The sequence below is a fragment of the Chlorocebus sabaeus genome, chromosome 14 (assembly GCF_047675955.1).
Source record: "Chlorocebus sabaeus isolate Y175 chromosome 14, mChlSab1.0.hap1, whole genome shotgun sequence".
NCBI classification, from domain to species: Eukaryota; Metazoa; Chordata; class Mammalia; order Primates; family Cercopithecidae; genus Chlorocebus; species Chlorocebus sabaeus.
Genome location: NC_132917.1, coordinates 25862906 through 25876281, shown reverse-complemented (window position 1 = coordinate 25876281; position 13376 = coordinate 25862906). Strand labels below are relative to the sequence as shown.

The 13376-nt window shown below is 42.6% G+C and overlaps 1 protein-coding gene across 1 annotated transcript in view; it reads left to right on the top strand.

The window, feature by feature from the left end:
- The window catches only part of HADHA (hydroxyacyl-CoA dehydrogenase trifunctional multienzyme complex subunit alpha), a 57540-nt gene that overhangs the window by 39004 nt on the left and 5160 nt on the right, over positions 1–13376 (top strand). Inside the window, exons 12-14 of the mRNA XM_007971249.3 lie at positions 4612–4746; positions 8089–8260; positions 11631–11717. Of these exons, the coding sequence (XP_007969440.1) occupies positions 4612–4746; positions 8089–8260; positions 11631–11717 (394 nt within the window). The remainder of the gene's footprint in view (positions 1–4611; positions 4747–8088; positions 8261–11630; positions 11718–13376) is intronic.

Sequence of the window (13376 nt, the reverse complement as noted above, 5' to 3'; positions counted from 1 at the left end):
CTTGCCTAAGCATTTATTGTTGTATGGCGATAGTACACATCTCCATGTAACCATAAAATACCCCTTGGAGAAGGTGGTATTGTGTAGTAAGTACACAAAAAAGAAAGACAGCACCTGCAAAAAGGCAATATAAGAAAAAAAGAGAAAATGAGAATCAGAATACTTGAGTTTATGAAAATTCTGTCCCGCAAAAAACAACCACAATGCAGAAGACTATAACAGAACACTACCAAACTTGATTTAAATGTTCTTGAATCAGCATTTGCAGAAGAGAAAAAAAGCCACCTTGAATCAAAAATTTTAAAACTCAGAACTTTAATGGACAGAAAAACAAGATAAATGTAGGAGTTGACCTAACTTGGGAAAGATATTGAAGAAAAAGGTAGCATCCTCTTAGAAATGAAGAATAAGCTATAAGTACCCAAGGCAGAATATGTTAAACTGAAAATTGAATAATGAACATTGTAGATAGGGTGCCCTCCTTCCTGCTTTCCCAGTTGTCAGTAATTCTTCTACTTTCATCTCTCTAGGCCACTTCCCCTTTGCCTTGGATGAGAACTGGAATTCCTTATCGATTGTCTCTTTACAAATTAATCTTTCATATGAATAATGCATTCCATCAGTTCTAATAAGTGAAGAGCAGTACTTATGAAAAAAAAAAAATGCTGAGCTACAAATTAGTATACAGACAAGGTGCCATGTTATGCATTCTTCAAATCACAACATTTCTTTGTAACCAACCCTCAAAAGTTCATGTCACCCAGCAGTTGGCTTATAAAGCATCATGCAGTATAGATGTTAGCCTGCTGGGTAATTACACAAGTGGGTCATTTTGGGGGTGCTGAAGATGTTTACCAGAAGGATTCCTTAGATTGTGAAGTGTGTTAATTTAACTCTACATTGTTGTAGACAAATATTAAACAACCATAAAGCCATCATTAAAATTCTGGTGTTAATGAAGCAGAGCATAACTGTTAAGAAATGAGTGATATTTTAGCTGTGGACTCTGTTATAACAAAAAAGCTTTAAACACAGTTTTAGATTTTACTATTATTGTTACAGCTAAAGTTTACATTCCAGGGAATGCCCTCCCACCAAACAAACAAAAAACAACCTAGCAAATAATGCATTCTTTTTCTCCTTTCAAAAAAACTATCATAAATAAGATTATAAGATACTGTTTTGTGTTTATGGGATTTTTTGGTTGGGGGAGGGGGGCAGGTTTGTTTTTTTAGAGACAGTGGCTCATTCTGTCATGCAGGCTGGAGTGCAATGGCATAATCACGGCTCACCATAACTCCTGGGCTCAAGCAGTCTTCCCACCTCTGTCTCCGGTGTAGCTGAGACTAGAGGCGCACACCACCACACCCGGCTAATTTTCAAATAATCTGTAGAGATGAGTTCTTGCTAAGTTGCCCAGGCTAGTCTCAAAATCCTGGCCTCAAGCAGTCCTCCTGCCTCAGCCTCCCAAAGCACTAGGATTATAGGCATGGGCCACCATGCCTGGCCTATACGTTTTAACATAAAAGGAATCCTTCCATATGGATTCTGTAGCTTGTACTTTTTACTCAGTGATGAGACTTGGAGATGTAGATTGATACATATCAGGTAACTCCTTCATTTTAATCCCCTATTGATGAATTACTCGCTGTTACCAATTTTTCATTACAAACATTATTATACAGCTGTTCATCACAGCATGTCATCTTGTATTTAAGTGCATCTCTGTAAAGTAGATAATGACAAGTAGAATTACTAGGTTATAGAGTATGCAGTTCTTGGTTATAACAAAACCAAAGAACCCCCCAAAGTAGGACAAAGTGTACTTCCATCAACCATGCATGAAACAACCAATTTTTTGTACATCCTAACTAATACTTGGCCAGGTGCAGTGGCTCAGGCCTGTAATCCCAGCACTTTGCGAGTCCTAGGTGGGTGGATCACCTGAGGTCAGGAGTTCGAGACCAGCCTGGCCAACATGGTGAAACTCCATCTCTACTAAAAATACAAAAATTATCTGGGTGTGGTGGCAGGCACCTGTAATCCCAACTACTCGGGAGGCTGAGACAGGAGGATCGTTTGAACTGGGAGGCAGAGGTTGCAGTGAGCCGAGATCACACCATTGCACTCCAGCCTGGGCAGCAAGAGTGAAACTCCATCTTAAAAAAAAAAAAATGCCAGTCTGATGTATCTCATTTTAATTTGCATCGCCCCAATTATTAGGGAAATTGAACATCTTTTTATTATTATTATTTTCTTAATAGAGATGAGGTCTCACTGTGTTGCCCAGGCTGATTTCAAACTCCTGAGCTCAAGCGATCCTCCCTTCTAGGCCTCCTAAAGTGTTAGGATTACAGGCATGAGCTACCATGTCTGGCTGAAATTGAGCATCTTTATTGACGATTTGTTTTGTTCTTTTATGAATTGCTTTATATCCCTTGCCCATTTTATTTGGTTGTCTGTTTAAATTGATATATGCATGTTCTATTTTTCCAGTAGTATCTTTTGTCTGCTATATATGTCACAAATTCTTCCCATTCTATGGTTGTCTTAATTTTGTGGGGTCATTTGTCAAACGGAATTTTTTTTTTTTTTTTTTTTAGATGGAGTTTCGCTCTGTCACCCAGGCTGGAATGCAGTGGCGCAATCTCAGCTCACTGCAACCTCCGCCTCCCAGGTTCAAGCGATTCTCCTGCCTCAGCCTCTTGAGTAGCTGGGATTACAGGTGCGCACCACCACACCTGGCTAATTTTTTTATTTTTGTATTTTGGTGAGGTTGGTCTTGAACTCCTGACCTTGTGATCTGCCTTCCTCGGCCTCCCAAATTGCTGGGAGGCCAAAACAGAAGCGACTGTGCCTGGCCAAAACAGAAATTTTTAATTTTGATGTAGCAAATGTATCAATCTTTTTTTTTCAGTCCCTATTTTTTGTTTCTCTACTGTATTTTCTCATTGTCCCGCAATGACTTCTCACTCACCGTGTAAATGTTTGTACTATTACAAAGCTGCATTTAGAAGATGCTCCTAGGACTTGAAGTTAGATTTCCTTTTCAGGACTTTAGTGTGATTTTTAAACATTATAATCGGAATGGTTAGGAATGAAACTTTATCCTTCATTACAACTGTAATTTGAATAACAATGCTGTAAACGTGGGCTTCTTTTATGAAGAGATTCTTTAAAAATTGTTCTTAGTTATTTACTGTGTAAATATGGCAAATTATTCCAGAACTATAGGGAACTAAAATGAATAAGCAGATATGATCTCTGGTCCTCAAAAGGCTTCGAATTTAATTGAGGAGACAAATAATGGACACGAAGCCATTCCAGAATACTGTAGGGTAAATCAAGTGGTCCTGAGAAGTTCTAGAGGAATTCAGGGGCAAAAAAAGGTAGCAATGTGCATATGTGGAGGTGTTTAAGGAAGGGGTAAGGTCTGGAAGCAAAGAGACTATGGAGGAGACTTTGAACTCCTCCAGACAAGGAGTGATAAAGGCACAAATTTTGGGGGAAATGAAAGATTACACGATGGCTCACACCTGTAATCCCAGCTCTTTGGGAGGCTCATGTGCAAGGATCATTTGAGGCTAGGCCAGGAGTTTGAGACCAGCCTGGGCATCATAGTGAGACCCTATCTCTACAAAAAAACTTAAAAATTAGCCAGGAGTGGTGATACACACCTTTAGTCCGACCTACTCAGGAGACTGAGGCGGAAGGATCACTTGTACCCAGGAGTTCAAGGCTGCAGTGAGCCTAGGATTATACCACTGTACTCCAGCCTGGGTGAGGGAGCAAAACCATGTCTCTCAGAAAAAGAAAGAAAGAAAGATGACTGGCCGGGCGTGGTGGCTCAAGCCTGTAATCCCAGCACTTTGGGAGGCCGAGACGGGCGGATCACGAGGTCAGGAGATCGAGACCATCCTGGCTAACACGGTGAAACCCCATCTCTACTACAAAATACAAAAAACTAGCCGGGCAAGGTGGCGGGCGCCTGTAGTCCCAGCTGCTCGGGAGGCTGAGGCAGGAAAATGGCGTAAACCCGGGAGGCGGAGCTTGCAGGGAGCTGAGATCCGGCCACTGCACTCCAGCCTGGGCGACCGAGCGAAACTCTGTCTCAAAAAAAAAAAACAAAAAAAACAAAAAAAAAAAAAACAAAGAAAGATGACTGGCAGATAGTCAAAATCACTAACAAATAAGTTGTTCAATAAGAAAAGAGGTTGGTCTTTTTGGGCATATCACTTCAAGTTGGCTTTTGTTCGGAAAAAAAAAATACTCATGTTGACTTAAACATAAACTGGTTGTTTTGTTTTCAGTGATTCCGAAGCATGATTGAAGATTAGTATAATTCTATCTTGGGTAGACCAGTTCTTTTAGACCTGGTGGGTTTTTGCACTTAACTTTTAAAGTCAATCATTTAGACTTGGTGGGTTTTTGCACTTAACTTTTAAAATCAATCATTTATTAAAGCTGTGTTTTTAATAAATAAAAAGTATTTGAAACACCTTATAGTTGTGCCTGCATTAGTTGATTTATTGAATAACTTAGGCAATCTTCCACTTTTACTGAAATGATTGAGATCAGTTTACCGAAAGTCATTTCGTCCTTTCCTTGCAGGCATCTGGCTATTCTTGGTGCAGGGCTGATGGGAGCAGGCATCGCCCAAGTCTCCGTAGATAAGGGGCTAAAGACTATACTTAAAGATGCCACCCTCACTGGGCTAGACCGAGGACAGCAACAAGTGTTCAAAGGGTAAGCCTGCTCTCTCTCTTTGCAAGAGTTAGAATGTCCATTTTTTCTTGGTTGGTTGGTTTTTGTGGTGGCTTGGTGGGTTTTTTGTTTGTTTTTGTCATCACAGATTCCTTTTTCCTGAACATAGTAAGTTCTAGATACTCCGTAGTGAAGCGAAGTTTCTTTTGATTTTTAGAAATGCCAGTTCCTTCTTTGACTTCGTTTTGTTACAGATATTATAGACAATTAACATCCTTGGAGTCTAGTCTTTGAATACAGAAGGGAAAATCTTATCTAGTAGATACTTGTTAATGCCATTTTACACTTTAGTATCAGGCCTGCGGATTTTGATACAGTTTGCATGTAATTGCTCTATTGTTAAGGATTATTGAAACGGCATGACTGTCTCTGTTGAGAAGACTGAGTGAGGTTAGGATGTAAGGAAATGGGCGGTAATTGCAGGGGCAAGGCAGGGCTGGGATCAGGACTCTTGAGCCTTGTATTTCCTGACTGGCATTACAGAGAGAAGCCGTAAACTGATTCCTCCACAGTGCCTGTGGCTTTACAGACTATCTCCATCTTACCTCTGAATTAATAAAGGGGGAATATTACTCCCCCTCCTCACCTTCTGCCTCTGTCACCACCACACACATACTGCCTGTTTTGCACAGGGAAAGATGGAGCAGCAGCTTGGCCAAATGGGGGGTTGGTTTGATCAGTTTTCTGCTCACATTTAATGGACAAGCTGGCTGCACTGAAACCATCCTGCATGTGAGTTTTAGCTGAGTGAGCTTTTTTGTTTCTTAAATGGATTAGATAGCTTAAGCATGTTGTTATCCCTTTTCTGCAGAGAAACTCACATATTGCTGCCATAATGCTAACCAGGATCTGGCAGGTTTCATCATGTTGGCAGATTATTGTAAGATAACAAGTTGTAGTAGAAGATTCTGACCAAAAAAATAGCATGTGCTGGATAGCAGCAGTGCCCTGAAACTAGCATGCAAGCATCCCAAACAGCATTCCATGCCATCACCAAAGTAAGAAATTGTTGCTCTAAAATAGTTTCCTCCCCCAATCTCTCTTGAATAGTGTCCTGGGTTCCCCTTTTTGTCTTAGAAACATCAGGTTCTGGTGAGTGCTGCTCACCACTCGGCTGACTTGGGACATAATAGTTCCTGTCCTCTCTTGGGAATAGTTTAATCAGGCATTAGAATTAGAGCAACTAATAATGTTTTGAATGCTGACAAGTATCTTGTTTGCTGACTGCTGTCCTGATTGTCAAAAACAAAAGGTTTGAGCCGATACTTTTAAGACCTTATTTGATGTTTTTGTTTCTTTTCAGACAGAGTCTCACTTTGTTGCCCAGGCTGGAGCACAATGGTGCGATCTTGGCTCACTGCAGCCTCTGCCTCCCGGGTTCAAGCAATTCTCCTGCCTCAGCCTCACAAATAGCTGAGACTACAGTCATGCGCCACCACGCACAGCTGATTTTTTTTTTTTTTTTTTTTTGAGACGGAGTCTCGCTCTATCGCCCAGGCTGGAGTGCAGTGGCTGGATCTCAGCTCGCTGCAAGCTCCGCCTGCCGGGTTTACACCATTCTCCTGCCTCAGCCTCCCGAGTAGCTGGGACTACAGGCGACCCGCCACCTCGCTTGGCTAGTTTTTTGTATTTTGTAGTAGAGACAGGATTTCACCATGTTAGCCAGGATGGTCTGGATCTCCTGGCCTCATGATCCGCCCGTCTCGGCCTCCCAAAGTGCTGGGATTACAGGCTTGAGCCACCGCGCCCGGCCTGATTTTTGTTTTTCTTGTAGAGATGGGATTTCACCATGTTGGCCAGGCTGGTCTTGAACTCCTGGCCTCAAGTGATCCACCCGCTGCAGCCTCCCACAGTGCTGGGATTACAGGTGTGAGCCACCATGCCTGGCCCTTAAGACCTTATTTGAATACTTTGTATTTATCTTGTGGCCTTAATTTTTCTTTTTTTTTTTTTTTTTTTTGAGACGGAGTCTTGCTCTGTAGCCCGGACTGGAGTGCAGTGGCCGGATCTCAGCTCACTGCAAGGTCTGCCTCCCGGGTTCACGCCATTCTCCTGCCTCAGCCTCCGGAGTAGCTGGGACTACAGGCGCCCGCCACCTCGCCCGGCTAGTTTTTTGTATTTTTAGTAGAGACGGGGTTTCACCGTGTTAGCCAGGATGGTCTCGATCTCCTGACCTCGTGATCCACCCGTCTCGGCCTCCCTAAGTGCTGGGATTACAGGCTTGAGCCACCGCGCCCGGCCAATTTTTCTTTTGGTTAAGGAAATTAGTGAATAGGGTTTAGCTTCATTCTTCATTTAGGGGAAAACTCTAGGTGATTCATTCTGAAAGTGTGGTCAGATGGAATCTAAGAGAGCCTGCTTCCCTTGGCAACAAAAAATAATCAGTTAAATGACTTAATAACAGGAATCCTTTTCTGTTCCCTGTGGGAAAAAAGAAACCTTGAGATATTATTTTATGTAATCAGTGCAATGTGCTACTAGGTAATGAGTGGGAAGTAGATGGAGAACATAGGAAATAATGCTTGCTCTCTGTTCTTTAGAAGATGACAACTACAGGCCGGGCGTGGTGGCTCACGCCTGTAATCCCACCACTTTGGGAAGCCAAGGCAGATGGATCATGAGGTCAGGAGTTCAAGACCAGCCTGGCCAAGATGGTGAAACCCCATCTCAACTGAAAAAAAAAAAAAATTAGCCAGGCACGGTGGTCGGCGCCTGTAATCCCAGCTACTCAGAAGGCTGAGGCAGAGAATTGCTTGAACCCGGGAGACAGAGGGTGCAGTGAGCCGAGATCATGCCACCGTACTCCAGCCTGGGCAACAGAGCAAGACTCCGTCTCAAAAAAAAAAAAAAAGAAGATTGCAACTACAGAATAACATAAAATTATATATTTGCGATAAGCAAATATAAAACCATGTGGTCTCAGACACACTTTGGCTGCTTCCCCTGTCATAGGTAGAGAATTACCAGAACTGCTCTTTTGTTTTGCTATTCTAGTATTTGTTATTTACTCCTCTTGGCAAATTTAACTGGTTTAAGAGTGATTTAGTTTATGTAAGTTGGGCATTTGGAGGCATTCTATGGTAGAAAGAATGTGTACTTGGGAGTTAACATATCTGAATTCTAGCACCCTCCCTTCTCAAGCTATTTGACCATAGGTCCCTCTGAGACTCTTTAAACAACTCGAAAGTCTCCCTCAGAATGGGAGTAATAGAACAACTACCTCACAGAGTTGGTGAAAAACACATGTGTGCTCTGGCCCATGGACACTCAAGTAAACATTAGTTTCCTTTTCTTCCCATCTAACTAGGAATGTGTTTTTTCTAGATTAAATGACAAAGTGAAGAAGAAAGCTCTAACATCATTTGAAAGGGATTCCATCTTCAGCAATTTGACTGGGCAGCTTGATTACCAAGGTTTTGAAAAGGCCGACATGGTGATTGAAGCTGTGTTTGAGGACCTTAGTCTTAAGCACAGAGTGCTAAAGGAAGTAGAAGCGGTAAGCAAGGGGCTGTTATACTTGAATCCTAGTGTAGTGAACAGAAAACAGATTTTTTTTTAAAGGAGCTATAGGAAACTCATGGTTGCTTTTAAAAAAGGACTATTCAAAGACTAGGCATGGTGGCTCACGCCTGTAATCCCAGCAGTTTGGGAGGCTGAGGCGGGCGGATCACGAGGTCAGGAGTTCGAGACCAGACTGGCCAATATGGTGAAACCCCATCTTTACTACAAAATACAAAAATTAGCCGGGCATGGTGGCACGCGCCTGTAGTCCCAGCTATTCGGGAGGCTAAAGCAGGAGAATCGCTGGAACCCGGGAGGCGGAGGTTGCAGTGAGCCGAGATCGCGCCACTGCACTCCAGCCTGGGCGACAGAGCGAGACTCCATCTCCAAAAAAGAAAGGACTTTTCATTATCAAACGTTAAGTTTTTATGTGTGCTCATGCACACTGCATATGTTATAAAGGTCAAATCTAAATCCTAAAGGAAGAAAATTAGGGTTCGTTCACCTTATTCATGTAGGAACTCTGTCACCCAAACATACAGGTAACCTCACAAAGTATAGCCAGATGCTTTAAGATTTTTTGGTTAGCCAAAAGCCATAACCAAACCTCTTCAGGTCTAAGGCTGCAAAGGAAATAGAGGAGGACAATTCCTCCAGATGCTTGTTCTGTGGAAATGCTGCCTTGGCCCAGCTCCCAAATGTTCTCCATAGCCACTTCTTGAGATGGGCTGACATGAACACAACAAGTACTTGAAGTGGGGAGTAGGAAGAGTGAGCTCCGAGGAGTAGTAGCAGTAATTCAGGCATGAGGTCCAAGGCCTAAGCTAGTCTACAGTTGGATAAACAGAATGTGGGTTACCGAAAGGTGAACATGAAATGATTCTGACTTGGCAACATGCTGGATATAATGAGCAGTGAACTCATTACAAAAGATAAGAGTACCACAAAGCAAGACTCTGTCTCAAAATAAATAAACAAACAAACAGTATCTTCTCTTATTGCCCATAGAGGTAACAAAACTCATTCCTTGGACATTCTTCCACAGGCATTATCTCTAAACCACCCCCCGTTTCGGTTGTCCTCTCTAGTATCTTCCTCATGTCTCGGTGTTCTACTGCTGTGTTTACAACTATCTTTTCACAATTCTGCAATCTGGGCAGGGCTCTGCAGAGACAGTGGTGCTTAAGTCCATTGATTTCAAGGCTGGGGTTACTCCTGGGCTGTATTCCGCAGGAAGCTGGGCTGGGGCACCTCACTGCTTCCCCCACATCTCTCATGGCCTGTCCTCACTTAGTCATCTCACCAGAACTTCTTTGTAGTGTGGCTGCAGGCTTCCAAGAGTACAAAAGCAGAAGCTACTGAGCTTCCTAAGTTTATTGTCAGGAATGAAAGAAGATAAATAATTTAAAAAATTTAAAAAGAGGCTACCGGGCCTCACAGGGCTAGGTGGGCCTGGAACTGGCAGGGTAACTTCTGCTGCATTCTGTTGATAAAAACAAGTCACAAGACCAGCCCAGATTCAAGGAGAAGGGAAACAGACTCTACTTCTAGCTGGGAGAGAAGACATACATGTCCAAGGAAGGGAAGAATGTTTGCCAGCCAGCTTTTGAGACATTAGTATGCTCTTCAGAAAGGATTTCACCACCAGCATTAGACACTATATTACTAAGAAAGTAATCTGACACTATGTAAGCTTTCTGACAGTCATGCTGTACTGTCAATTCATTCCATTTTTTTTTTTTTTTTTTTTTTTTTTTTTTTGAGACAGGGTCTCAATCTGTCACCCAGGCTGCAGTGCAGTGATATGATCACAGCTCACTGTAACCTTAAGCTCCTGGGCTCAAGTGAGCCTCTCACTTCAGCCTCCTGAGTAACTAGAACTATGGGTATGTGCCACCATGCTTGGCTAATTTTTTAAAGTTATTTTTGTAAGGCCGGGCGCTCTGGCTCACACCTGTAATCCCAGCACTTTGGGAGGCCGAGGCGGGTGGATCACAAGGTCAGGAGTTTAAGACCAGCCTGGCTAAGATGATGAAACCCCGTCTCTACTAAAAACTACAAAAAAATTATCCAGGCGCAGTGGCAGGCACCTGTAATCCCAGCTGCTTGGGAGGCTGAGGCAGGAGAATTGCTTGAACCTGGGCAGCAAAGCTTGCAGTGAGCTGAGATCACACCACTGCACTCCAGCCTGGGTGAAAAAGCGAGACTCTGTCTCAAAAAAAAAAAAAAAGTTATTTGTCGTAGATATAAGGTCTCACTATGATGCCGAGGTTGGTCTTGAACTCCTGGCCTCAAGCAATCCTCCATTCTTGGCCTCCTGAAGTATTGGAATTATAATTGTTTAGCCACCGTGCCCACCCTCCACTCTTGATTAACTAAAATCATGGGATCTTTACCACAAATACTGCCAAGCCAGGTCTTGTCCTTCAAGTACCCATGTAGTTCTTTTCTTTCCTTTTTTTTTTTAATCTTAATGCAGTACTTTTATTGCATTATAATCTTATTTTGTACTCAGCTTTTCAGTGTGTTGAATGTGTCTTCCTCCTTGATTCTCATCTCTGTTAGGATTCTGCCTGTTCCAGGTTTGCACACATTTGACAGGTGTCCCTTTCACGTTTTTCATCCAGCCATCTGAATAAAAACATGAATAACTGGGAGGCGGAGGTTGCAGTGAGCCTGGACTGCACCACTACACTCCAGCCTGGGCAACAGAGCGAGACTGTCTTAAAAAAATAAAATAAAATAAAATAAATAAATAAAAACATGAATAAGTTGGGATCGTGGCTAGAATGCTGAGACAATCTGCATTAGTGACTATTCTCCAGGTTGATGAAGCTAATAGTTACTAGTATTTGTGTCCTGTAGCTATAATTATAGTGGTATGCTGTTTTTTAGTAACACACTGTATAAAATGAGACAAGCATGCACATTTTGGCTTGTTCTTATAAAGGTGAAGTGGGGGAGTGTTTCATAAGCTTCCAGACTCCAGGGCAGATCCAAACAAAAGAGGAGTTGACACCCATGGTGGGTGTTGAATGAATTGCGATTCAAGGTGGTCTTTTCAGTGTTGTTCTGTTGTTTTATTGACCCAACTGCTGAGATGTAGTCTCCAGGTCAGGATAAGGTGACCTCATGATGGGTCACAACTAGAGGAAGGCAGAATGGGAAAAGGAACAAGGTCAACATCTTCCCCAACACAAAAGCCCCTAGGTGATCCGTCAATGTCTGGGTGAGTGACATCTACTGTCTGAGCAGTTGGGGGTGAGAGAGTGGGCTGAGCCCAGGTGTCACTCATTAGCTTTGCCATGGCCTCTCATCATCTCCCAGGCCTACCTGACACATTGTTAAATGCTTTTCCCCTGCAGGTGATTCCAGATCACTGTATCTTTGCCAGTAACACATCTGCTCTCCCAATCAGTGAAATTGCTGCTGTCAGCAAAAGACCTGAGAAGGTAAACTCGGAACAGAGAAAAACCCTGAGATGTTTTATTGCTTCAGATTCACTGATAAAGGCTTAGAGCTTGAGTACAGAAGAGGCAGGTCTGGATTACGAAGAGGATGCGGGTGTTTCCTAAACACTGGACACATAAATGCTAATACCATGACTAGTGTGAGATGCAGGAATAAGTAAAGTACAACAAAAAATATCCTTTTCAAGAATCCCAAATGGGCATTGTTTTTAAGGTTCAGGATATAAATCCTACCTGTATCCTACAATTAGGCATTGAGGGATAGGTCTTAAGAAAGGATGCTCCAAAATATGAGTTTGGCTACAGAGCAGAGTCAGTGACTGTTTAGAACAGGTTTGGTTCCAACTCCAGGGAATGGCAGGAATGGTGGGATGTGTCTGCCTGTGGGTTTGCTTACACCTTCTACCCCAGGGCATGAAAGGCCTGGGTTATATAGAAGCACTTTCTGTGAGTATTTGCAATGATGCCCAGAAATTTATTTTTGCTCTCAACCAGAGTAATTAAGGGGAAGTGAAATCATTCAAAGAGAAGTAAAACAACTCACTTCTCTGGAGGATACCAGTTAGCCTCCGCTAACCAGAACCAGCTGAAGGTAGGCAGGAATTATAAAAGAACTTTAAGCAGCTGAAAGTGTTAATATAAATTCTATGTACTGAAAACACAAAAGCCTATTCCTACTCTTCTAGCTTGCTAATGCAAGGTAATCCAGTTTCCTGGCACACAGCGGATTAGAAGTGATGCAGGGACCTGACAGAGGCAGGCTCAGTGATGGCAGGATAAAGGTCATAGGGAGAAGTGGCAGCTGATAGTCTACAGATGGACAGTCTGATCGTGTCATATCACTCAAGACATCTGTGTGGCATCTAAAATCAGTACAGGCGATGCCGCTGCTGTTCATTTGATGCTAACCTCTCCCCACCATCGGAGCAGAACAAGCATCACACTTCGCAGCTCTGGCCTCCAAATATCCAGGATAGCTTTTCTCACCTGCTTGCCTTATGTCATTCATTTAAAAGTAAGGCCAAAAAGGCAAAATAGGGTGACCAACCATCTTGGTTTGCCTGGGACCAAGGGACACAGGACCCTCAGTGCCACAGTTGGGAAATCCCCAGCCATCCAGGATGCGTTGGTCATCTTTGGCACAACTTTCTGAGTGATGTAAACGTATTTTGCTTGGGGTAGTGATTATATGGATGTATACACAGTTGTCAAAACTCATTGATGTGAACACTTTTAAGATCTGTGCATTTTATTATATAGAAATTCTATGTCAGTAAAGGCTAATTCTTTTGCTCAGGAGTACTGAGTCTGAATCAGGTCCTAAGTATTTCAGACGTAACTAAAAGAACACTGTCGGGGTTAGAAACAACTTTTCGACTGATAAGTTTACATAACATTTAATTGATCTGTGTATTACATAATGGCACTGGAGACAGACAGACCTGTAATGGAATCCCACCCCATCATATGCTGACTGACTCTGAACCGCCAACTTCTTGATACCTTTTTTCCTCATCTAGATAATTAGGCTGGCCAGTTCACAGGGTTGTAATGGATTAAATGTAAGGAATAAGTGGTAAATGTATTGAAAAGCAGGTAGATAATGAGCAGCCAAAAATCATAGATATTACTTGTTGTACC